Source organism: Loxodonta africana, chromosome 6 (assembly GCF_030014295.1).
Source record: "Loxodonta africana isolate mLoxAfr1 chromosome 6, mLoxAfr1.hap2, whole genome shotgun sequence".
Taxonomy (NCBI): domain Eukaryota; kingdom Metazoa; phylum Chordata; class Mammalia; order Proboscidea; family Elephantidae; genus Loxodonta; species Loxodonta africana.
The window spans coordinates 55,210,002-55,236,002 of NC_087347.1; the positions used below are offsets into that span (position 1 = coordinate 55,210,002).

Consider the following 26,001-nt stretch of genomic DNA (forward strand, 5'->3'; position numbering starts at 1 on the left):
GGTTTGTAGGACTTTGGGTCCTGCCTCTGAAGCCTCGGGACTGCAGAATGGGACCCAGGGTTGCATGAACAGGGTCAAGGAAGGACCTACAAGCAGCAACTTTACTCACTCCATGCGCTCTGGTTCGTATTTTGGCATTTGCTGTGGGAAGACCAGCATAGCCTAGGGTTATCCAGAGGCCTAGACAAAGGTCAGTGGATCCCACAGGACTCCTGGCCCGGGTCTCTAACTGCTGAAGTGGCTCCAGGCCTAGGAATTACCTGCAAATATTCTCTCTGGGTCCAGACCACTCCATAAAATCTCCTTATAGGAAAGTGGTCAGAAGAGGCCCCAAAGTATCTTTGACGTATAGTAGCGGTTGCCAAACTTGCTCTATAAAGGGCCAGAGAGTAAATAAATATTTTTGTCTTTGTGTGCCACACTGTCCCTGTTGCAGCTACTCAACTTTGCTGTTGTAATGTTAAAGCAGCCATAGGAATATGTAAAATAAATGAGCATGGCTGGGTGTTCCAATAAAAATCAGGAATTTCATGTCATTTTCAGGCATCAGAAAATATTTTTATTCTTTCATTTTAAACACTGTTTTACAAATGTAAAAATCATTCTTAGCTTGCAGGCTGTACAAAAACAGGCAACTGATTGGATTTGGCCTGAGGGCTGTAGTTTGCTGACCTCTCAACCAGCCCTTGGCTTCAGGAAGGACCTGGAACCACTGTGCTCCCTCTAGAATTGGGAGAGCCTAGAATCTACTAATCATCATGGGGCCCCCAAGATAGTCACTAGGAAGTTATGGAAAGGCTGGGGGTGCTGAGATTTGTTAGAACTCACAGGTACAGAGGCAACGGCTATGAGACAGCCTTCTGGACTCCAGCTTCCCTTGCAAATACGAGGCAAGAGGATATTGAAATAATGTACAGTATTATTTCAAGGACTTCCTGCTTACAGAACAAAGCTCTTAAAAAGAAAGCCGGTTAGAAGGAAGCAGCCAAGACATGGTCACCAGAACCCCAGCTTAGCCCATAATATTTATTCTTTCCCTGTGACTGTTTACAGGGTAGGCAGGAGGTGGAGGAGCCCTCCCCTGTAGGGTAAACCTAAAGATACCATCCTTTGTGAAGGACCTGAAAACCCCAAATAAACAAGGCACAGTTCTTTTAAACTCACCTTCCAGCCCCGTATATAAGACTGAATAACCAAGGCTGAACTCTTTATCTGTTGATACCTCTTTTGTTGCTGTAGGATACAAAGGGAAGATATTAGCAGTTCTATTTACATATCTGTAAGGCATACACTGCAAGGATTCAGGAAGAATATTTGTTCATTTACTGCAATTAACTCTTGATCATCCACATTCCTTCCAGAAACCAATATATAAAGAAACAAACGTATCTAAACAGTCCAAAATTATTACATTTAATCCAAAGTATGCTTCTAGGATGTTAACTATAATTGAATTATTTCTAAATGGCTCAGGAGCTACCACTATTTACATCTGTTCTTTATATGATGCTGGTTAATACAGGGCCAAACACACAGTAGATACTCAGTAAGCGTGCATTGAATGAATAAACACCAAGTGCTTTAAGTGTTCTCTCTCCTTGGTGTCATTCCTCACCACATTACTGGATGAAACGGACTCTCCCAAAAGGTGTTTCTCTACCATCCCGTCTGTTATGGATTGAATTATGTCCCCCCCCAAAATGTGTGCATTAACTTGATTAGGTCACGTGTGGTTGTCCTCCATTTTGTGATTTTCCTGTGTGTTATAAATCACACTCTCTGCCTGTGGTTAAAAAGGGTTAGGGGAGGATATAACACCCTTGCTCAGGTCACCTCCCTGATCCAATGTAAAGGGAGCTTCCGTGGGGTATGGCCTGTACCACTTTTTATCTCTCAAGAGATAAAAGAGAATCAAGCAGAGAGTTGGGGACCTCATACCACCAAGAAAGCAGCGCCAGGAGCAGAGCACGTCCTTTGGACCCAGGGTCCCTATGCCTGAGAAACTCCCCAACCAGTGGAAGATTGCGGACAAAGACCTTCCTCCAGAGCGGACAAAGAGAGAAAGCCTTCCCCTGGAGATGACACCCTAAATTTGGACTTGCAGCCTACTGGACTATGAGAGAGTAAATTTCTCTTAATTAAAGCCATCCACTTGTGGTATTTCTGTTACAGCAATACTAGATGACTAAGACACCATCTAAAGTTATATCCCACCCCACCTCACCCCCCAATTACTCTTTGTCTCAGTTCTTTATTTCCTTCCTAGCACTTACTACAATCTGTAATTGTTCTGATTATTTATTTGCTTAAATGCTGTTGTACCTCATCAGACATAAACTCTATGAAGTCAAAATTCAAGCTGATTTGTTATCCTAGGGCATGGCAGGAGCCCTGGTGGCACCATGGTTAAGAGCTCGGCTGCTAACCAAAAGTTTGGGAGTTCCACCAGCTGCTCCTTGGAAACCTTATGGGGCAACTCTACTCTGTCCTATAGGGTAGCTATGCGTCAGAATCGACTCGACGGCAATGGGTTAGGTCTGGCAGAGTAGGTGTTTCAATAATATTTGTAGACTTCAACATAGATGAATTCAGTACACTTCCAAACTTGATTTTCTTAATGACCTCAAAATAAGAGATGATTAAAAAGGGCTCCTTGAGGACTAGCTATTTGTTGGTCCTCCCATTCTCAGGCAAACAGAAAGTATTGAATCTTTCTCCATAGTTAATAGGGCAAACATACTTTATTGCTGACTCTTTCCCATAGTTAATAGGGTCAGATATTTGGGAACTAAAGGAAATCTAATCCTTTAATCAAAACCTAAATTCTACTAAAATGTGGCATCAGTTTTTCTAGAATTAAAGGCAAAATTGACCTTATCACAGTCAAAGGGTTAAATGACATTGTCTCTTCCAATCGCATGGCCAAATTAAAGATGTAAATTCCCCACTACCTATCAGGGGAGTGGGGTATAGTATGGTAACTAGAGCTTTGAAGCTGTCCTGGATCCAAATCCCAGCACTGCCACTTAGTAGCTATGTGGCCATGGGTAAATTACTTAACTGCCTGTGCCTTAGTTTTCATATTTCTAAAAAAGGGACCATAGGAGCACCCATCTCATAAGGTTGTTGGGAGGACTAAATATGTCATAATTACATATATGGAAAGTCCATAATAACAGTAGGCATCATTATTACAGATTAAAAATAACTGAGACTCTTACTGCGTATCTCCTGTACCAGGCAGCAATCACGATTTGACTTCTCTTCATTAGTAGGAAGTGAGTGCGGCATTTCCATCCCCGATAAATCTTCTGAATGAGAGTGGCCAAGTCCTCTAGCCGTTGCTTCCTCAGGTCTTCTAATTTGAATAACTAAAAAGAAATGATAGATGGACTTATCAAAACCCACCCAACACACGGCATATAAGAAAGGAATTTTCAGGAGTTAAAAAGCCTGTGAATCAGGGCCACATATACAGATTCTGATAGAATGGGAGAAAAATGTGGAACAGAACCTCAAATTCTGCAAGAAACAAGACAAAACAAAAACAGACCTACTGGACTGGTTGAGGCTGGAGGTCTCCTGAGGCTATTGCCCTGAGATGCTATTCAAACCTTGAACTGAAACTAACCCCTGAGGTCACCTATAATTAAATAGGAAATTGACTCAAAAAATAATAAATATCACCTGTAAGTACCGTGATTCTTTAAAAAAATTACCTATATGAGACCAAAGGGTCAACAGTTACTTTAAAACAAAGATGAAAATGTAAGGGGGCAAGGAAACTAGATGAATGGAAACAGAACAACCAAAACAAAATAATGCAAAAGTTCACACATTGTGAAAATGTAACCAACGTCATTGAACAACCTGTGTAGAAATTACTGAATGGGAACCTAAACTGCTGTGCAAACCTTCACTGGAAACACAACAAAACATTTAGGAAAAAAAAGTCTACGAGGATATAAATTACTAATGAAAAGGAGAGGCTGGCAAAGTTCATCTCATGAACAATTTAAACTTTTTTTCAAATTGTCAATCAACTGCTACACTAAGTACACCTGATGCTGATATATTCATATATAAGTAGGCTTCCTTGGAGTACTTACAAGATAGAATTTAAAGTGTTCTTTTTAACTTTAAATTGAGTACCTTCACGTACTTCTAAAAAAATAGGGCTGTATTTCCTAAAATTACTGCATTCAGATGTTACAAATACATATAGAATTTACCTCCAGTTCCTATGAATTAGAGAGGTTTGTTGTTGTATAATCTGTTTCTTTATGATATCTGAAGTGTTGTGTAATCTGTCAGATCAAAGACTCTGATGTTTCATAAAAAATAGACGTGTTTTCCCAATACTCCTTATTTGACTTGTCATCAAGGGCATTTGAAAATAAACACAAGAACGTGGAATTTTTGGTAGCATCTCAGGTAATATTGTGATCTTAACCTTTAAGAACTTGACGATATGATTATAAATTAAGTTCAGAATGTAAACATTTTGATTACATACTGTTCTTGGGTTTCGAATGAATATCTTGGATCTACCAAAGGAGTATTCTTCTACAGGAATCTCTAATTCATTAAACAGAACTTCCACGCCAGATCTATAAAAATAAATAGAAATAAAACAATGAGTTTTCTGAGGTTCAAACCTAGTTTATCTTCTCTTAAATGATGATATCAGGTTCTCAGTGGTATAAAAAAAGCTTCATTTTCTAGTAGAAATGCTCTTTCAATAAGCATCCTTCTATCAGAGAATTTTCCAGGCTGCATTCCACAAACAAAATCAAGTCCAGTAAACACTAAAAAAGTAAATTTGGTTTCAGAACTATGTGTTCTAAGAAACTGTGGCAATAAAGCCAATTTCTTGATTTTATTAGTGGAGGCAATACTTGTATCAAATATACCTGTAAGGACGTAACAAGCAGGGCCAGGTGGCTGTGCAAGGAACTTAGATTTACTCAGTTAATTCTTGAAAATATTTTAAACATTGCACTTGCCCCTCAAGGTGTGGGCAGGCCCCAAAAGAGAGTGCTAAGTGCCAGACCAACAGGATGCTAAGGAATGTGGGCCTTACATGGCAGAAATTGGCACAGACCACATCTCTCCATGTTGGACCCCGGTTTCAATATTGGTTGTTAAAACTAAAACTTGCCCCACTACCCTGTGGACTAGCTGCTGGGTAGAGAGAGAATACAAGTTCTAAGTACTGTGGTACAGGCTTACTATAATACTCAGGAACTTGGCAGTAGGGACTGACACAGCACCCAGATCCCATACATTTGAGTATTCAAGCATCAGAGACCACACTGTAGGTATGGAGTTTCTACATCTCTTATAATGCAGGCGACCAGTGTTTAATACTGTTGATGAATGTTCCTGTGAAAGGCCAGGTCCAGAACACAGAGGTAACATATATATATATATATATATATATATATATATACATATATATACACACACACACACACACACCCCCACAGAGGAGTGTGGTTTCTCTGAACCGTCAGAGCAGCAGAAAGGTCACCGCACCGGTAAGACCGGATTTCTCCTCTGCAGCAGCCCACCCGCCAGCACACAAGTTCTCTCTGCAGGTGGAGCGCTCACGGGGCTATTCCACAGGACGAGCCTGCAGTGGTTCACCGCTTTATCTGTGGCCAGATGGGGAACTGCAATTCAGGGTGGATGAGTTGAAAACCCTTTGCCTTGGGTCTGAGCCCTATTCCCCAATCCAGCTTTACTAGTGATAACACTCTGAACCGTTTCTGCTCCTGTATCTATTTCTCAATTGGTTCACACCTGGGCAAAGTGGAGGCCCCCACCCACTGACTCCATATATAAAAATTCCCCAATGTGAAAAGTGAAAAGCTTGGAGCAGTGATCCAAGATGCCCTTAATACCAACCTTCCATGATTCTACCCTAATATAAATACCAATTATCAACCTCCTCCTACTCACTTGCCATAAGGAGCCCTGGTGGCGCAACAGTTAAGTGCTCGGCTGCTGACCAAAAGGTTAGCAGTTTAAACCCATGACGTCACTGCAGGAAAAAGACCTGGCAACTAGCTCCTACAAAGATTACAGCCTAGAAAACTTTATGTGGCAATTTTACTTTGTCACATGGAATTGCTATTAGTAGAAATCGACTTCATGGCACCTAACAACAACAATCACTTGTTACAGGCATATTTTTAAATTTCTGTTGACATACAAGATCTAAATGTGGATTTGATAAGCCCTATTTTGACCTGATAGGAAATCCAGAATTCTAATTAATCAAGAAATTGGTACAAAATGGTATGTCCTGATGCAAGAGGCTCCAAAACAAAGGTTACCCCCAATTTTTCATAGAATTCTAAGTTTTGTCCGACAGCATGCCAAAAACAAAACAAAACAAAACAAAACACCACAACATGCTATTTAAATGCTTTAAAAATTCATTACTAAATACAGTCAATGAATTTCTTACCTTGCTGGGCCTTTCCAGTGAGGCCATGTTTGTTTACAAAGCATTTTGTATCTTTCTAGGCAAGGTTCATAAGCTTGCCTGAAGGCGTAGCCTGCTCTCCTCACTCGAACATTCTCCAAAAGACCCAGGTACCTGATCTGATGACACACGAGAGCCTCGCTGAAGATGTGTGCTGCTTTTTTATCATTTGGTTTAATACACCTAAAGAATTATAAAGATTTTAGGTTTTAAATTCTCTCTTACAGAAATATTTGTCTGTTTTTTACAAAGCACTTATATTTAATTATTTCACAGGGAAATAATCATTTTTTATTCTTGAGAAACTGACTCATTTGATATTATTTCAAATCACTTCAAAACAACCTAAAAATAAATACTACTAAAAAAAATTACTACACAGACATAAATAAATAAAAGACTACTAACACATGCAATGACACGGATGAATATCACAGACATTTTGTTGCATGAAAGAAGTCATACATAAAAGAATATATACAGTATGGTTCTGTTTATATGAAGTTCAAGAAAAACGTGCTATGGTTAGAAGTCAGTATTGCTGTTACCTCTGGAGAGAAGTGATTATGAGGACTGACAGGGAAGGGGCAAGTGAACCTACTAGGATCATGGAAATATTATCTTGATCTGGATGGGGTTATACAGGTGTATACATATGTAAAAATTCAACAAGTTGTACACTTAGGATTCATTCATTTTACTCTATGTTGTTACACCTAAATGAAAAGGTAAAATACATTGTTGTTTCCCTATATCTGTTCTTTTTAACAGGACACATTGCTGCCCAGGGAAAGGACCCTATTTCCCAGTCTCCATTGCAAGTAGATGTGGCCATGTGACCAAATTCTGGCCAGTAGGATCAGTGTGGAAGTAACCTGTGCTACTTCCGGGTTGTGTCCTTAAAAGAAAGGAACCTTCCCTTGCTTTCCTCCCATTTCTAGCTGGCTGGGAATGCTGTGATGGTAGAGAGCCATCTTTGACTGTGCAGGTGCACCCTGGGAATGGCAGAATCACAAAAGGAGCTGCCATATTGCCTAAGAACCTTGCTTAAGCCAATGTTATTTTCAGCAATCCCTGTGTCCTAATATAATTATTAAATATATTAAATATTCACGGTTAAGTCAGCCTACTTAACAACTACTGCGTAAATTTCACACACACAACGATATGAAACCAGATAAACCTTACCTAGTTTGGCTTTGGTATTTTTATGCATTTCCTTTTACATTTATAAAAATAATGTCCACTCAGTTGAGAATAACAACAGCAACCAATCACAGAAGGTTTCCTGGTTATTTTGGATACTAGTATCTTTACGCAATATATCTTCTAATCTGATTGTAATAAATCCAGAGGATTTTGCCTATTTGTATTTTTCCCTAATATAAATATTAGGTAAACAAACCAAACACAAAAATATTCTTCACTCTAGTTTCCTAATATCTGAATTTTCAAAGACAGCAATAGAGGGTGTGTGTGTGTATACGCTATATGAAAACCCATCAGACACACACCTTCTCTTATCTAGTTCACCGAATACCTGTTAACCCATTGCTGTTGATTCCGACTCACAGCAACCCTATAGGACAGAGCAGAACTGCCCCATAGGGTTTCCAAGGCTGTAATCTCTACAGGAGTAGACTGCCACATCTTTCTTTCAAGGAGCAGCTGGCAGGTTCAAAGTGCTGACCTTTTGGTTAGCAACCGAGCACTTAACCACTGTGCCACCAGGACTCCTTTTACCAAATACGCACATTGCAACCAATGCTAATCATAGTTGGTCTTTACTGAATCTTGAAATAGTTCTATCTAACATGCCCTAGAGGCAGAAAAAAACTAGTTGAGGTGCTTCTTCAGGAGTTCTTCCTTTTGCTTTGAAAAACTTCAGATTGTTTCAGGAATCATTGTTTTCTCAGGGTCCACAACTCTCACGGGAAAGAAAAAGGTACATATTTCCCAACTCCAAAGTTGTGACTAAAGCCCCTCTTGCTTCAATGTTGCACTATGAGTTAATACAAGGTCCCAAAATGATACCCATAAAAGAGTTTTCTGCAAAACCCTGATTAGGTTTTTTAACTTATCAGTTAAAAAAAAATTAAATATACAGAAAGTTGAGAACTCCTACGTGTCACCCAGCTTCATTAATTTTCCCCCTTTTTTATTCCTTATTTTAGGGGTTGGGGGGACTGAAGTATTTTTATGCAAACCCCAGAATAATATATTATTTGACCTGTAAGTACTTCAGTTATTCTTGGCTCAGGCTACACTTAGATTTAAGCAAACAGGAAAATCACATTTGAACTGTTAAAAAAATTTATGTGCCAGAAATACCTAATGTAGTTTGGGTTCTTCGTCTGAAGGTTTTTCATCAGTGTGGCCACGGAAGCCTTGAACTGCGACCCGGCCGTAGGAGGCCTTTTCAGGTTGATCTTGGCGGGGTTCCCTTCAGGGAACAAAGACTTGATGAGGGAGTGGCCAGCCTTCCACATGGCTTGGGACAGGTCTCGATAGAGAAGGTCATTGTTTTTGTCAACGAATCCTTCCACCTGGTACAGCACCTGCGAGCGATACATGAAGTCACCAGTCACCCTATGACACACTATGATGTCAAGCAACTGTTAAGCAAAACATCCTGAAACTGTATTTCAGCCTCTTCTTTCTCCATCAAAATGCCCCCCCAACATGTTAGTCACACTCTAATACCTAATTAACCTCTAAGTTTAAATCCCATCTGTCTAAATTACAGAACCCAAAAAAACCAAACCCAGTGCCGTTGAGTCGATTCCGACTCATAGCGACCCTATAGGCCAGGGCAGAGCTTCACCCTAGAGTTTCCAAGGAGCGCCTGGCAGATTTGAACTACTGACCCTTTGGTTAGCAGCCATAGCACTTAACCACTACGCCACCAGGGTTTCCAATTACAGAACAGTTCAAAATAAATTTTATTACCTTCATGATTTGCAAGAATAAACTCCCAAAATGTTATAACATTTTCAAAGGATTTTAGGATTTTTTTGGTGCCAGAGTATATTTTTGAGGTTTTACTTTATTTTCTAGTTCACACATGCCAATTCTAGTCTGTTTAAAAGCAGACAGGGAAAACAAGGTAGAAATAACATTGATATTTTCACAGACACCCTATACCAGCAAAGAAACTGATCAGAAAAGTATTAACTCTAACAATCTTTCTTTAGGATTCTAACAACGTTGTCAAAAAAAAAATTTTTTTTTATTGCTGCTTATTTGAGCTTTTGTTTGTTTATTTTTTTAACTAATTTTTATTGTGCTTTAAGTGAAAGTTTACAAATCAGGTCAGTCTCTCATACAAAAATTTACATACACTTTGTTATACACTCCTAATTGCTCTCTCCCTAATGAGATAGCACAGTCCTTCCTCTCCACTTTCTCTCCTCATGTCCATTCGGGCAACTTCCAGCCCCCTCTGCCCTCTCATTTCCCCTCTAGACAGGAGATGCCAACATAGTCTCATGTGTCTACTTGGTCCAAGAAGCTTGTTCTTCACCAGTATCATTTTCCATCCCATAGTCCAGTCTAATCCCTGTCTGAAGAGTTGGTTTTGGGAATGGTTCCTGTCTTGGGCTAACAGAAGGTCTGGGGACCATGGCCTCCAGGGTCCTTCTAGTCCCAGTCTGACCATTTAGTCTGGCCTTTTTACTAGAATTTGGGGTCTGCACCCCACTGTTCTTCTGCTCCCTCAGGGGTTCTCTGTTGTGTTCCTTGTCAGGGCAGTCATCGGTCATGGCCAGGCAAAATTGTTTTTAACATTATCTTTATATATTTTAAATGACAAATTTCTGCAAATACTAAGCAACTGAATTTTTTTTAAGGTAGTTTTCCCCAATGTCATTTCACAATCTCAATCTAAGAATCACTATTTTTGTTAAATGACTTGTACTTTTAAAGCTTTATTATAAGTTTTTAGTACGTCCTAGTTTTTACTGACAAACCTCTTTTTTTAATGTGATAAATCTTCTTCATGGGTTAATCTTTTGCTATTGGCTCGATTCTGACCCACAGTGACCCTAGAGGACAGAGTAGAACTGCCCCACAGGGTTTCCAAGGAGCAGCTGGTGGATTTGAACTGCTGACCTTTTGGTTAGCAGCCGTATCACTTGGTGCTTGACAATAATAAAATCAAATTTTTAAATCCATTCAGACTCTTCATTAGATCCACTGGTTTTGCCATCAGAATTAATATGATTTTACTCAACATGATCCAGACTGTATTCCTATGAAACATTAATGATTCACTATTTATCAGTTTAACTTATTCTCATAGGTTTTTAGAATTTTTTAGAATCCCTACCTCTGAGACACATGGGGTCCCTGGGACAACATTTCACTTGGCTACTAAACTAAAGGCTGGCTGTTTGAGCCCAGCCAGAGGAGCCTGGTAACAAAGTCCTAGTGATCTACTTCCAAAAGGTCACAGTCATTGAAAACCCTATGGAGTGCAACTCTACACTACACCCATAGGGTTGCATGAGTCTAATCGACAACAACTGAGAGACAGTCTCCTTGCAAACAACTCTGCAGGCCTGGCTTGCAGCTCTAGGCTCTCCATACCTTGCCAGCGTAATGCTGAATTCTGAAACAGCTGTGAGGCAGGGACGTGTCATTGAGGAACCGAGAGCACTTGCTCATCCTGCTCTCAAAGTGCTGGTGGGTGGCGCAGACCTGGTTCAGTTTTTCTAGGAAGGTCTCGTCAGTGACTGTGCCCGGCCTCAGACACTCTTCATCCAGCATGGCCAGGATTCCATTTGTGTTCTGGAAGAAAGGAAATAAAGTCTCCTTCCTTCCTCGCTGTATTGTTGTAATAATTACTCCTAATTACACCATCAAACACAATCAACTTAGTCACAAGAAAATTCCGCTCAGTTGAAATAAAAGGTAGAGGGGCAAAACAAAAAACAAAAAGCCACGGAAGTTGGCCCTCTTCCAGCGTGTCCCAGGTGTGGGGGGGGGGTGGTGGGAGCGTGCTTGTAGCAGTCCCTTCACCCAACCCTGACTCTGTTCCCCTCATAGAACAGGACTTAGGAGTCACCTCAGCCACCTTAGTGCGCTGATGACTGCAATTCATACTGTTAAAAAAAAAAGGCATGTGAGGCGTCAAAGGTGAGACTGTTCCAAATCTAAAAGTCAGAAGCTAATGTGACGATACAGTCTCCATAACACACCAAAAATCACAAAGCAGTCTTCTAAGGCCATCATTATTTGATTCCTAGCTTGGGAAGGAAATTGGTTTCAGATGTTTCCAAATTGTTCATGTGTTCAAAATAATGTTTATTTTCTAGGGGGAAAAAAATGCTGTGATTTGGGATGCTGCTTTTAATGATTAATACAATCAAGCTGTTTGTAAGAATATCTGTTTAGAATAAAATCGCGGTTCCATATAAAATTTCTAAATGGACGGTAAACATGAGTGAAAATTTATTTGTTGTATATTCAGAGCCTGTGACCATATTTATTGTAAACAGAATCAGAAATCAGGAATCTTCTACTTTGCTACATGAAAGCTGTGATACCTTGGATTGCGCCTACAAGCCATGTCAACAAATGGCCCATATGCCTCAACCCCAAAGGGAACAACCTGCTACTACCCCTGACAGTCAACCTCACCCTGTTCCTTTTCCTCTCCTCACAGGGCCACAACATCCTCCACCTAGGGTTTATTCACTCCAGTCAAAATGCAGTAGAAATGCAGATCCTCAGGAATCAAGTGTGTTCAAAACAGCCCCAGAATAAACATTATTGTTAAGCGATGCTGGAAGGAAGTATTTCCTTTATGTACTTAGGCTCCTGCGTGAACATACGGTTTTGCAATCATATATGCAAGGGGATTTTTTGGCTGAGGTAATCTAGCTAAATTAAGTGCATTACCGCTTTTCCTTTTTTTTTTTTTTAACTTTTTCTTGAAAGGAAATAATTAAGTGCAATGTTATATTTATGGAAAAAAACGTGCTAGTCAGGAGTTCTGTAAGTTAATGTTACCACTGTTCCCACAGCAAGTTACCCTGGTCACAAAATTTACCAGGAAAATTTACAGTAGATTTCCTGGATTTTAGAAGAGTTTTGAATTGTTTAGGCAGAATATCAGTGTTCACATTCTAAGATTGTTCAGATTTTTCAAAACCATATGTATTTTTATTCCAAAATAGTGATGTATGAAAATAGTATTACTGTTCAACTTAATCAAAGATTCTACTCTCAGGAATATCTGAATACAGAGAAAAGACACTGGCTAATTATGTAATTTCCAAAAGATCTTGTGAAAGATGAATAGGAAGTGACTTGCTGTACTTTCAGAGCCTGTGATTTTATTCCAGAAACACAGCGCTCACCTCCCTGAGCTGTCAAGTTAACAGCTGAAAGGGCTGTGAGACAATAGAGCTTATGCATTGTCTCGAAGTACTTTGGCACCAAAGCCAGGGCTGTAAGCAATCCTAAGAAAAAAAGAGTTTCCTGGTTTTCATACACAAATCCCATCTCCCTAAGTTAATTTATTTACACTGAACACAGAAGACAATATAAAAGCAAAAATCTTAGATTCAGAAGGCGTGGTAAAAAAAGTATCCAATAATTCGTCCTACTTTAAGCCTTTTCACATACTTGGGTCACCTGAAAAATTCCACGGCCTTGGTCACTGCAGGGTCATACATGCAATGTCCTCTGCACACGTTCCATGAGTCAAAGTTCAGTCTATACCTTAGCCACTTCTGGGGTCCCGCTAAATTCATTCCCAGTCTCTTTTTCCTCCCTGATCTTAATGTGAACAGTACATTAAAAGGTCACTGGAGTTTTAGAAATAAAACGGATGTGATCTGGCGAAGCACCAGCGTGGCTGCTCTGAACTTAGTCTGCTCAGTGCTCACACCGCCAGGAACCATGGATTGGACCTGGGCTCCACGCACACAAGAGAGGCTGCTGTATCTAAGGCCTGGGGCCTTAGAGCCACCAATGGGCTCAAGATATGAGCACAGGGGATACTAAGGAAGGACCGAAATGTCCAGGTGTTTATGTATGTGTTCGAGAACAGCTTAGGATTTCTTATTACAGTAAAGTCTCCTCAACTTTAAAGAAAAGTGTTACAGTGGTGAAAATACTAATGCTTAACACTGAACACAGTGAGATCATTCCTAAGTAACTACTTAAGAGTACCAAAAATTTTTTTAGGAAATGATATCTAAGTACTCACATTTTCTATTAGGTCACAAATGATAGCATTATTGAAGTAGTCAATGTGAGTCCATTCTATACCCTAAAAAGATAAAAACAAAATCAAATTCCATATCATGATGTGACACTACCATCCATGAAACACTCTTACGGTCTCACCATATTTTACTTCCTCTCTGGGTATTTCCTTTATAAAATCTCATCTTCCGGTTCCCCAAACATTCTTAATGTGACAGTCCACCACTAACTTGATCTGATTCAAACGAACGACCTTGAGCTGCTCCGAGACCGCCTCCCATTCCACTCTCCCATCTGTGGCCATTTCCCATGCACTTCCTTGGCACTGGGCCAGGGAGCTACTCAACAGGCCCCTGGGTCAATATTACTTTGTATATATTTACAATGTTTATAAGGAAATAAGTTAGAACTTGATTCCAAGAATCTAAGGCCTCGATTTTTCTGTTTTTACTTTGTAATCACAAGGAAAAATTTAATTTTAGAAGTCAATCCTATGAATAAAGGCGAATCAAAATTGTTCAGATATTTTTAAATTTACAGTTGTAGGACAATTAGTTATTTCATGTATAAAAAGGCCCAGAGCCAAGACAAAGTGTTTGCAACATAAAGACATGAAAACCGGTTCTAACACTGGCTATGAAGCCAAGTCTGTAAAGCCAATGTAACCCTTCCATACCCACTCATACTTTGTACTTTTATACTTATACATTTATTTTTCTTCTGAGGGGACGAAATTTAATTCATACAGCAAGCTAGGAATCTTTCTATATACTCTCACAAGCGTTTTAGACCATCTGTACAAACTGTTTTAAGTTACAGATCAAAGTTTGAGCATTCTCCTTATGATGAGAAGACAGGAAGAGAATGAAGAGTGCTTTTAGGATGTTTACATTACTAAAAGGTGCCAGACAAGGATAAAATGTTTCTAAAGCAGAACCATCACTCTAAAGGAAAGACGAAATATTTACGATTTAGAGTGAATGGGGCTGTTTTACACTAAGTCACCGGAGATAACCACCACACTAAAAAAATCTACATTTAGACACAATCAAAAGATTGTGTCTTTAATGGATTAAAATGACACTATAGAAAATAAAAATAAGCAATGTCATTACTGAAATAGTAAAGCAAATAAATTCAAAGGAGACAAAAATATAAACGCAATAAAATAATTCCTCTCATTTTTTTTTTGAAACAAATTATTTCATGCTTAGAAAAAAATCTGTTTAAAAGGTGGAAGGATACAAACCAAGTATTTTATAATTAAGGGATGAAAAGACATTACAAATATTACTTCTGGATATTTTTTAACTACATTAAATGAAATAATCAACACACAGCCCTTAATACAACGCCTGGCATATAGTAAGCACTCAACAAATGTTAGCTATGTCTGTCATAAAATTTTAGAAAGTCAGTGCTTTTCAAGATTGAACAAAGCCTCAAATTATATTCTAATTTACATACACTAATATTGATTTTTTTTTTTTGATATATAATTCTCTAAGTTTTGGCAATTGCATAGCATTGTGTAACTGCCACTATAATCATTCCCCAGAATCCCCTCTTGCAGCCAAACCCTCCCACCATGTCTACTTCCTGCAACCAATGACTGCTCTGTCTCTACAGCTTTGCCTTTCCCATAATAACTTATAAATGCAACCCTACAATTTGTAGCCTTTTGAGTCTGGCTTCATTCACCTAGCATAACGCATTTGAGATTCATCCACATTGTCGTGGGTATCAACTGTTAGTTGCTTTAATTGCTCAGTGGTATTCCATTGTACGAATGTGCCATGGTTGTTTGTCCAGGCTATTTTCTTAACTATGATTTTACATCATTACATTGGAATCCAATCAGACCAGAGTCAATCAACTGTTACTTATTGTGTACCTACTATGTGCTAGGCATCGTTCTGGCACTAGGCGCACAGGAGCAAAGAAAATCCCCAGTTAGCTTAAATGTCATACCAAATATATTTTTAAAAGATACAATGTGGCTAAGCTTCAATATAGGTGATTTCAAGGTGGTGTTTATAGTTTTGGGAATCCAGAATTTATGAGTACAAAAGAAGAACATTTTTTAAAAGTACTTGAACATTACCTCCCGTATATATTCCTCCTGCTCTTCTTTAAGAGTCAGTTCAATGAAGATTTGTTGCAGCTTTTCATTACAATAATTAATAATGAATTGCTCAAAGCTGTTGTCCTGCATGGAGGAAAAATACAAAAGCTTTATAAACCGTGCCATTCGCTGGCTGCTAACAACGATCCTTTGGCATCTCAATCCAGGAGAAATAGCACACACTGTATTTCAGATTTAACGGTGGCCCAGCACAAAGCTCCCAGGACAGGGGCTTGCACATCACAGGCACTTGAGAAATGATCCATGAAGACGTGAATGAATGAAGTACATACAAAGTATGCAGTACGTGAAGGATGAAGATTTTAAGTTGACAGCGATGCATCCCACACATGGTTTTAAAAACCTGTACATTTTCTCCTGGAGGTCAGAAAGTAAACAGGGAGATTCACCATCTGTCACCCAATTTCTCTGATCTCAGGTAAAACTTTAGAGCTCAAAAAAACCTTCCCTGAGCTGATCGCTTATTCCCCACATCCGGGGCCAGATCCTCCATTATGACTCTTACGTACCAGTTGTTGTCGTTAGTTGACATAGAGTCAATTCCAACTCATGGCGATCCCATGTACTTCTCAAACATCACATTATATGCATGTAAGTGTGTACATATGTGTACGTGTATATTGATTAGTTTCAAATTCATTTGTCTCACTAGACTACATACTCCTTAACAACAATGACTGACCGTGTCTCTGTTAACTGCTGTACTTCCATGCTTTGCACAGCACCTAGCATTGACTAACTACTCCATATGTATTTGATCAGAGAATGAATGATGTTCCCACAAAATGGAGAACAAAAGGAATTAGCCCATCAAAATCATCTCCTAGCTAGAAGCAATCTCTCTCTTCTCAGTACAATATTTTATCACCCTTATAAAACTCAGCAGTTTCTCCTTCCTATTAGGTTTTTTTTATTAGCTTATCTCCTGTGAACTCTGATGGAAGATTCAAGCCTAAATTATTTCTGAATAGTCTGCAGAACTACACGTATTGCTGAATGTATTAAGAGCATAAAATGCACATCTGTTGAATGAATACGCTTCACCAAAAACACATTTCTCAGGAACATACAGCAGTAAAATTGAAGCTAGTTTCACCTCTATTTCCCTTCTTTGCAATGGGAGCAGGGGAAACTTGACTGTTCTCCCACTACCACAAATGTTGTTGTTGTTAGGTGCCATCGAGTTGGTTCCAACCCATAGCGACTACCACAAATTGAAGACCTGGTGGCGTAGTGGTTAAGTGCTATGGCTGCTAACAAAAGGGTCAGCAGTTCGAATCCAGCCGGTGCTCCTTGGAAACTCTATGGGGCAGTTCTACTCTGTCCTATAGGGTCACTAGGAGTCGGAATCGACTCGACGGCACTGGGTTTTGGGTTTAGTGACAATTTCAGTGATTTATATGAGCAGATCTTTGGTTTGCTTTAGATTCTGAGTACATCTTTTCTGTTATTTATCAAGTCTGTGCCCATGGAGCTTTTAAAACGAAATTATGCTAAATCTTCAAGTGGCAACTAGTGAGAAGGAGAAGGAAGAGAGCAACTATTGTCCTTCAACACGTCCTATGGCCAGGCTAGGTCTAATGAGCTATGAGTGCTCACAGGTAATGGCAGAATTGAAGCTCTTTGCTTCCTGTGAATACACACAGAGCAACTAGCCTTCAAATCCCTCTGTAAATGTTGTTATTAGGTACCATTGAGTTGATTTCCAACTCATAGTGACCCTCATGACAGAGTAGAACCACCCCATAGTTGTTTCTTAGCTATAGTCTTTACAGGAACGGACCATCAGGTCTTCTTCCCATGGAGCAGCTGGGTGGCTTCAAACCACCAACTTTTTGGTTAGTAGGAGTGCTTAACTGTTGCACCACCATTGCTCTTTGCCTCTGTAAATGATGAAAGGAAAAAAGTCATAGAGCTTTTTAAAAGTTGACAGAAAAGTCAACTTTGGTCCTAACTAGGACAAATTTTAAAATAGCACTTACGATACAGCATCTGATCATATTCTTTCTTGGAAGTCGAGTAAGGCTTTTTCGCCACCAGCGATGAACTGATTAGAAGATATTTTTAACTCTAAATCATAAATGGCATAGACACACTATTACTGACTGATCTTGTTAATGCTAAATTTAGTCTAGGATAAAAGTTGTTTTTTTTAAAAACCTGAATGTTCTTACTTAAGGGGAAACTTTTCAACAAATACACTCTTAGATATAAAGTGTATTCCCCAGTATTCATTTTCACACAGATTTTTGAAAACCATATGCACCAATTCTCAGCACCTGACAATTTTGATGAGCAACTAAAGTCAGTCTGGTATAGATGCCGTATTATTACTACCATCAGCATAAAGTCATTCATACAAGACAAATTTGGTTCAGTAAAATATGTTCTCCTCATATAACACCACCATAAATGTTGTTGTTGTTGTTAGGTGCCATCAAGTCGATTCCAACGCATAGTGACTACCACAAACAGAAGACATATAATTAAAATTTCAGTGGTTTATATGAGCAGATCTTTGGTTTGCTTTAGATTCCAAGTACATCTTTTCTGTTATTTATCAAGTCTGTACTCATGGACCTATTAAAACGAAATTATGCTAAATCTTCAAGTGGTGACTAGTGAGAAGGAGGAAGAAGAGAGCAACTATCGCCCTTCAACACGTTCTATGGCCACGAATAGACTGGAGCAGCACACTTCTAAAACAGGACTATGAAATACACACAAGCAGATTAGAAACCAGAGGCAAAGCTTCACAATTACAACAGAATTAAGTAATGAAGTCAGAGCTCAATTAAATTTGCCCTCAACTTTTAAAAATTGCTGTATGAATTCTGTATTTCATATCCACACAGTTAATCAACAGCCATTTATTGCAAAACTCACACAGCTGGAGAAGCTGTTAACACAGGAGCATGCAAAAGACCGGCACTGCAAACAGTTCATACTTACTGCATTCTGGTGCAAAAAAGGGAGATTACACAAAATACAGTCAGTTCTTAATTAGCAATGAACCTCTAAAAGTAAACATTATTGTCATTCATTTTTGCAAATGACTGGTTTTAACATTGGGGCTGTACATTTGATTGGCATAAAATTTTAGATCACGACACGTGACCAATCAATTCCAACGACAGGACCACAATACCTACATGGAGTGTCTGAACTGTGGTTCAGCAAGGTTAGAGCTATACAGCATAAAAACAACTTGACTGACACAATGATATGCCATATAATTGCTTAAGCCCTAAGGCTTCAGAATCTCATACTTTTCATTTTAAATTCACAAGAAAAATAAAATGTGTATAACACACACCCAAGGGCCATATCCACTCAAAGAAAACAGTCAACTGATGGGTCACCGAAACAGTGAAGAGATTCCACAAGATCCAGAAGCAGCTCCCATTCCCCACCACAGTGGCCCACCCCTGAATTACACTGTGCTGAGCCTTCCCTTCCAAAACAAACCAACCAAGTGGTAAGAACAGTATTCTTCTGGAGATGGCCTAAGAACAAAAACATGACTCTCTCACCTTATTCTGCTGGTTAAAAAATAAACAAACAAAACTAGAATAGCACAACTATCAATGCATCAACTTGTTTCCCAATAAAAATATCTCAGCATCTATTGCAAACACACCTACGCAGTCTCCAAAACATGTCATGTATCGTCGGGGCAATAATGGTTGCCAAAACTGAAGACTAAAACCATACTTTTCTTTGTGATCTCAGTTTAAGTTGTCTTAGTCATCTAGTGCTGCTATAACAGAAATACCACAAGTAGATGGCTCTAACAAAGAGAAATTTATTTTCTCACAGTCTAGCAGGCTAGAAGTCCAAATCTAGGGGAAGACTTTTTCTCTCTCTGTCAGCCTTTTCATCAATCTTCCCATGGACTAGGAGCTTCTCTGCATAGGGACCCTGGGTCCAAAGGACGTACTCTGCTCCAGGCACTGTTTTCTTGGTGGTATGAGGTCCCCCAACTCTTCGCTTGTTTCCCTTTCCTTTTATCTCTTGTAAGATAAAAGGTGGTGCAGGCCACACCCCAGAGAAACTCCCTTTTTACATTGGATCAGGGATGTGACCTTAGTAACCTTAGTAAGGGTGTTACAATCCCACTCTAATCCTCTTTAACATAAAATTACAATCACAAAAGGGAGGACAACCACACAATACTGGGAATCATGGCCCAGCCAAATTAATACACACATTTTTTAGGGTGACATAATTCAACCCAAGACAGTTGTTGATGTCCAATTTTGGGGGGAAATGGGGTTTCACAAATCTTTAAAAATAATATAAAAAAATTAAGAAATAAATAATTTGCAGGAAATTAAGGAACACCCTATTTTTCTAGTAATAGCTGCAACTTATGTTAAGTCCAGCATATAACTATATTTCCCAATTTATACAGGCATTAAGTGATACTGGTTTTTCAATGTGGGTCCCTTTCCCTTTTATAAAATAGCTAAATTGAGTATAGAAACAATCTCATTAATATGAATGAAGGTCCTAGAGCAATGTTACATTGGATACCTCTTTGGATACCTCAAGAGCTGTGTGTCTCTCAGCCAGCACTTCTCCCATGTGTCAGTCTCATGAATCAAAGTCTCCAAAGAGGAAGTGGGCAGGAGCTTGCTCTCGGCATGACTCATTTCCTCTCTCTCCAGTTTTCTACCCATTTTTCAAGCACGGAATTTTTTTCTACTGTCTAACCCACATTTATCCCCAAAGGCTGAACAATAAAACTAAAACTTGTGGGAGCATCTTCAAACAAGTACATCCAGGAGTTTCCATTATATAGTCCCCTCGAATGACACTCAGACGATACCATCACCACCCAGACTGTTCTAGAGAACACAGGTAAAAGAGTCAGGTGTCTGGGTTCTACACAATTTCATACTTATTTACCAACTGTAAATTGGGAGAGTGAGCACTTACTTTATTTAGAAGTATATAATATACTCAAATTTAAAACCCTAGGGCTTCCTTCAAAAATTCTTGAGTTTCCTTCAAAAAAACAGAAAACCATACTTCTAATACAGCTCATTGTTAGTTTATACTCCTAAGTATAAATCATGAACCTTCCACATGGAATGACTTTGAAAGATGTATCAAAAATACCAGCTTATTCAAAGATTGGACAGGCGCATAAAACAAAATGAGACTAAAGGGGCACACCAGCCCAGTGGAAAGGACTAGAAGGCAGGCAAGGACAGGAAAGCTGGTAATAGGGAACCCAAGGTTGAGAAGGGAGAGTGCTGACATGTCGTGGGGTTAACCAATGTCATAAAACAATACGTATACTCAATGTTTAACGAGAAACTAGTTTTTCTGTAAACTTGCATCTAAAGGACAACTATAAAAAAAGGAAAAAAAAATACTGTGTTATTGCTACGTTTTTATATTCTCCTTGGCAATAGAGGATTCCTCTAATGGTATCTTGTACTCCTTAAGGCCTGTAGATTTTTTTGGGGGGGAGGCGGGGTGTTGGGAGGAGAGGAGGTATCTTATACTCTTTAAAAACAATAAACATTGACAGATGGTAAATTAGAGGCGGCAGCTCTACCCCCTCTGTCTGGAGGATGGTGGGATAGGAAGGAGTTTGTAGGGAATAATATGCGTAGGGAACAGCAGGGCAGTTCAAACACATAGATCATAACTTATTGGAACAAAAAGTACTGTTAATTATGCATTTCATTTGAGGTCAAATTTTGCAAATAACAAGGTGGGCCCGTACCCATTGCTGTTGAGTCAATTCCAACTCATAGCATCCTTACAGGACAGAGCAGAACTGCCCCATAGGGTTTTCAAGGCTGTAATCTTTACAGAACCAGACTGCCACATATTTCTCCCATGGCACAGTTCATGAGTTCGAAGCAACGACCTTTTGGTAAGCAGCTAAGTGCTTACCCACTGAGCCACAGGCCTCAACAAGGTAGGCAGGGTTCCATATTTTACATATAATGATGTCTCTTGCATAATAAATGAAATAGTACATTTACATAAAATTTACAGGGTTTTGAGCATAGTATCATTACTTTTTTTTTTTCTCCCATGAAGCAGCTGGGTAGTTTCAAACCGATGACCTTTTGTTAGCAGCCGAGCAATTAGCCATTTGCGCCACCAGGGCGTTAATTCTCACATTTAATTTTTATATGTACTTTAAATTGTCTCCTTCCTCACTAGCACATGAGGGACAAAACTGAAGGCTACAGAGAAACAAACAGAAAGTGTGTGTTGCCTGTAAGCCAAATCAATTTTATTTTAAAAACAATTTAGAAAACAAACGCTATAATCATGAGATAAACTTAACATGTGACATTGACTTTTTTTTTTTAAATAACATTTTGTTGAGTCTGTTGTGTAAGTTTACATAGCAAGGCTCCCATTTGACAATTGCCACACAAACTGTTCAGTGACATTAGTTACATTATAATGTGTCAACATTCTCTAATTATATTCAGCTTGTTCCCTTTCCAGTACTTTAGTTTCTCTGCCCCTTGTCTTCTCATCTTTGCTTCTGAGTGACTGCTGACCTTTTGGTCTCACATTGGTAGTTTTTAAGTAAGGATTCGATCTTATGGGTAATACCCTTTATTTTGTGTGCCACTCTGCTATTTTGCTAAAAGATGATGTTAGCGGATGGGCTTGGTTCTAGGTTTAAGAAGTGTCTCAGGACAATAGTCTCAGGGAGTCCTCTGTTCTCTACTGTTGCAGATTGTCTGGCTTCTTTTTTTAACTCAGTAAGAATTTGACTTCTGCTCCACATTTTTCTCCCATTCTATCCGGGACCATCTATTGTGACCCTGACTAAAATAGTCAGTGGTAGTAACTGGGCATCATCTAGTTTTTCTGGTCTCAAAGTAGATGAGGTCATGGCTCACGTAGACTGTTACACTGACTCTTGCCCAACTATTGTTTTATTTGGAACAATTATTGCATCTGGCCTATCATGCTCTTATTATATATGGTTTGCTTTAAATGAGACTCATAAGGGTAAAATGAGCAAGGAGTTAAGAGTTCCAAATAACTAGTGGTTTGGTTATAGGAAGCCAACTCAAATGTATTAAAATGAAATATTCAGCCTTTGCTATCATGCTTTGGTCTCCAGAACACTAATGGTTACATTTTCTCAGTAAACTACCTATTTTAATATCTATCAGATAAAGACTTAAAAAAAAAAAATTAACTTAGATTGTTCAGCTTACTTTTCAATTTATTTATTCATTTTTAAAGCCTAGCATTTGTTCTTCCTCTGGAAAGCTGGACTTATATTCCATAAATTTTATGACCAGATTATTTTTCGTGTATGAGTTTTAATTCACTGTATTTTTGGTATCAATGTTCTGCTAATCTGTTTTCTCAACTGACAGCAGATCACATGTGGCCAGCAAGGCAGAGCTTATTCACCCAGCTGGTATGGGAATGTGTTGCAGCCATTCATGTGTCATCACCCCAGGACTGAATGCACCAGTTTCCCTCCCCGTCCAGAGAGGGACTAGAGTGAATGAAAGGTTTCCACCAGCTCAGCTGAAAACCACTTCATGGGAACTGTCAGTGGGATCATGAGGCTGAATCAGAGCATTAAAAAAAAAAAAAATGTTCTGGACCTTTACTGTCTAATTTTAAAGTAATGCCCAGGGAATCTCTAAAGGCAGAATTCTTAATTCCTCAGTCACTTTCTGAACATCACTGAACATCAAAGGCAGAATTTTATCTTATTCTATTAGTTTGTTTTCACTGGGGTGGAAAATACCATGGAAATTTTCATTTTTACATTGACATGAATTCTGAATACATCTTCCTAAGTCACATCCTTACCCCTTGTACTTTAGCTTGTGGTACTTTTAAGTCCTTAATTATCTGGTTTCCTAGTGTTGAACACTGTGGGCTTCCTGGCATTTCCATGTGTTCTCATTTTGCTGAGAATTCGGAAAACGTGGGATGGCATCTAGGGTGTATGCGTGTGTGAATAAATTATAAAGAAAAAATAATTTTTCTAGTTCTGTACCGAAAAACATGCAAAAATATCCAAAAATGCCTAACCAAATTTCTGACACCTCAGAAATATATTAGGACACAAGTTATTAAATATAAAGATGTTTGCGAGATTAATCTAAGAAGGTTTAGATAGGAAAATGCAGAGACAATTAATTAGAATGAAAAACAAATCTTAATGCTCTCAAGGAACATAAAGAAAACATGTGCTGCATGGAGAAGGAAAATTAACTCTTAATGATTTTATAGCCAACATAAGATTTGCTACAGACATGACTGACTGGATTTGGTCTTGGCTAAAAATGCTCTTTAAAGAGAGTAAAAACGTAACCTGTTTGGTTTTTGACTGTTAGAGCGCCAAGGATTACACTGTAAAAAAGAACAGTAGGTAGGTGAGACTGGATGTTTCATGATGGCATTTCGTGCAGAGGTCAAACAGTTCACTCTGGAAATTGTCTACTAGAGCAGTCGGCAGTAACCTGGACTGCACACTGGAATCACCGTCCTACCAGATGGGATGTATCCTCAGCAGACAAAAGGTTCTCATTCTGAGGGCCAAGGCTTTGCCCACATGGGCAAAGAACATCTTTGTTCTGTTTACCACTGGTATCTGGCTCATATTAGTCACTCAATAAATACCATCACTCATACACGGTCAAACTTTACATGACGTATACAACTCAGTTCCCTATGGGTGACGTGAGGGTCTCTCTCTCCACGGCTCATTAGATATAGCACATACTAGAATATGAAGGTAAGCTGATGTCCCATCATAGCCCCATTATGCTATGAAAAACACTTCCCACATATTGTGATGTAACATTAACCCCCGCCCACTGGCACAATGATCAATAAATCCCTTTCTGGCAAATAAAAGCCAAAACAAATCAGTTCTGGTTTCTTTGATTTCAGAAATATCACAGAATTGTGTCTTTTTCTTCAAACTTTCTAAGGAAATCTCTGCTTACAATCTGCCCTGCTCATCAAAACCACTTAAATTTAGATCAGCAATGTGCCAGGTAGGAAACCATTTTCCCTGCCAGGAGTAAAGAATGACTTTGACATTCAGCCCACTTAAGGACAGTGACCTAAGGTCTTGCTAGAAAGAAATTAATTTTGGCACAGCGATTTGTGAGTATATTCAAGCAATCCTCCTGCATCATAAACCTTGAATTCTACTCTTATACCAAGTAACTTGGGGTTTTCCTTTGCAGAGTCTGCTAAAGGGGCACTAAATGCAAGCAGATGTGCTGAAGGGCAGTGTTCTAGGTAAACCATGGCGGACAGCAGCACTGGGAAGGCTCCCAACACTGGTTTGGAGCTTGTAACGATTACAATGGAAGAGAAATAGGGAGTCAGAGGCTTATCACAGCATTTGGTCACATATTGAGAACTCTGTAGGTTTGAGGAGAAAGATAAGGGAATGACCCTGGCCTCAACCCTAGTAGGTAAGAAAAGAAAATATCAGGAGGCTTGGGGTTTAGGTCCTGAGTCTCTCACTAAGTAGCTGTGTAACCTTGGCGGGAGTTCCTTGACCATTTAAAGCCTCATCTTCCTTACCTCTAAAATGGAAATAATAACAGCTACTTTATGAAGTTGTGAAAATTAAATTCGACAATACACGGAACACCACAGTGCTTACATATAGTTAGCCCTCAGTAATTATTCACTGCTAGTTATTTTTTTTTTTTTAGTTATTAAATACTGAACATGATCAAGCAGGGGGACTGTATTATCACAAAAAATGAGTGTTATAGGAAAAAGGCATTTGTTAGAAAAGCCAGGTTTAGCTGAAGGGCATGTTCTGACGCTGAGCAGAGGCTAACTTGAAGAGCCTCAGCCTTGGCCAGCTTAAGTCTTTCTGTGATTCTGTGAACTGATTTCTTGGAATATGTTATTCTTTGGGTGGTCAGTCTGTGGAGGGCATAGTATTTAAAAGAATTCACAAGTCAATAATAGGAAGAAAGGAAGAGCCTGACCTATTCGTTACTTCCTGACACCAACTAAAATACCACTCCTAAAAGTGAGAGTATTTTAAAGGGTCCTCCTAAATGTCAAAGTTGGCAAGGGTACAGGAAATTTTAATATATGATTTAAGTACTTAATTTGTGGCAGGCATGGAGTCTTTAAAAAATTCATGGTGAAC

At 39.0% G+C, this 26,001-nt stretch overlaps 1 protein-coding gene across 4 annotated transcripts in view; it reads right to left on the reverse strand.

Moving 5' to 3' along the window:
* Window positions 1–26,001, reverse strand: part of MYO1B (myosin IB) — a 202,736-nt gene that overhangs the window by 21,789 nt on the left and 154,946 nt on the right. For all 4 annotated transcript variants that reach the window (XM_064286882.1, XM_064286880.1, XM_064286881.1 and 1 more), the window contains exons 14-21: window positions 15,813–15,917; window positions 13,710–13,772; window positions 11,081–11,281; window positions 8,825–9,051; window positions 6,476–6,676; window positions 4,517–4,610; window positions 3,222–3,371; window positions 1,165–1,233 (exon numbers count right to left, since the gene is read on the reverse strand). In XM_064286882.1, the coding sequence (XP_064142952.1) occupies window positions 1,165–1,233; window positions 3,222–3,371; window positions 4,517–4,610; window positions 6,476–6,676; window positions 8,825–9,051; window positions 11,081–11,281; window positions 13,710–13,772; window positions 15,813–15,917 (1,110 nt within the window). The remainder of the gene's footprint in view (window positions 1–1,164; window positions 1,234–3,221; window positions 3,372–4,516; window positions 4,611–6,475; window positions 6,677–8,824; window positions 9,052–11,080; window positions 11,282–13,709; window positions 13,773–15,812; window positions 15,918–26,001) is intronic.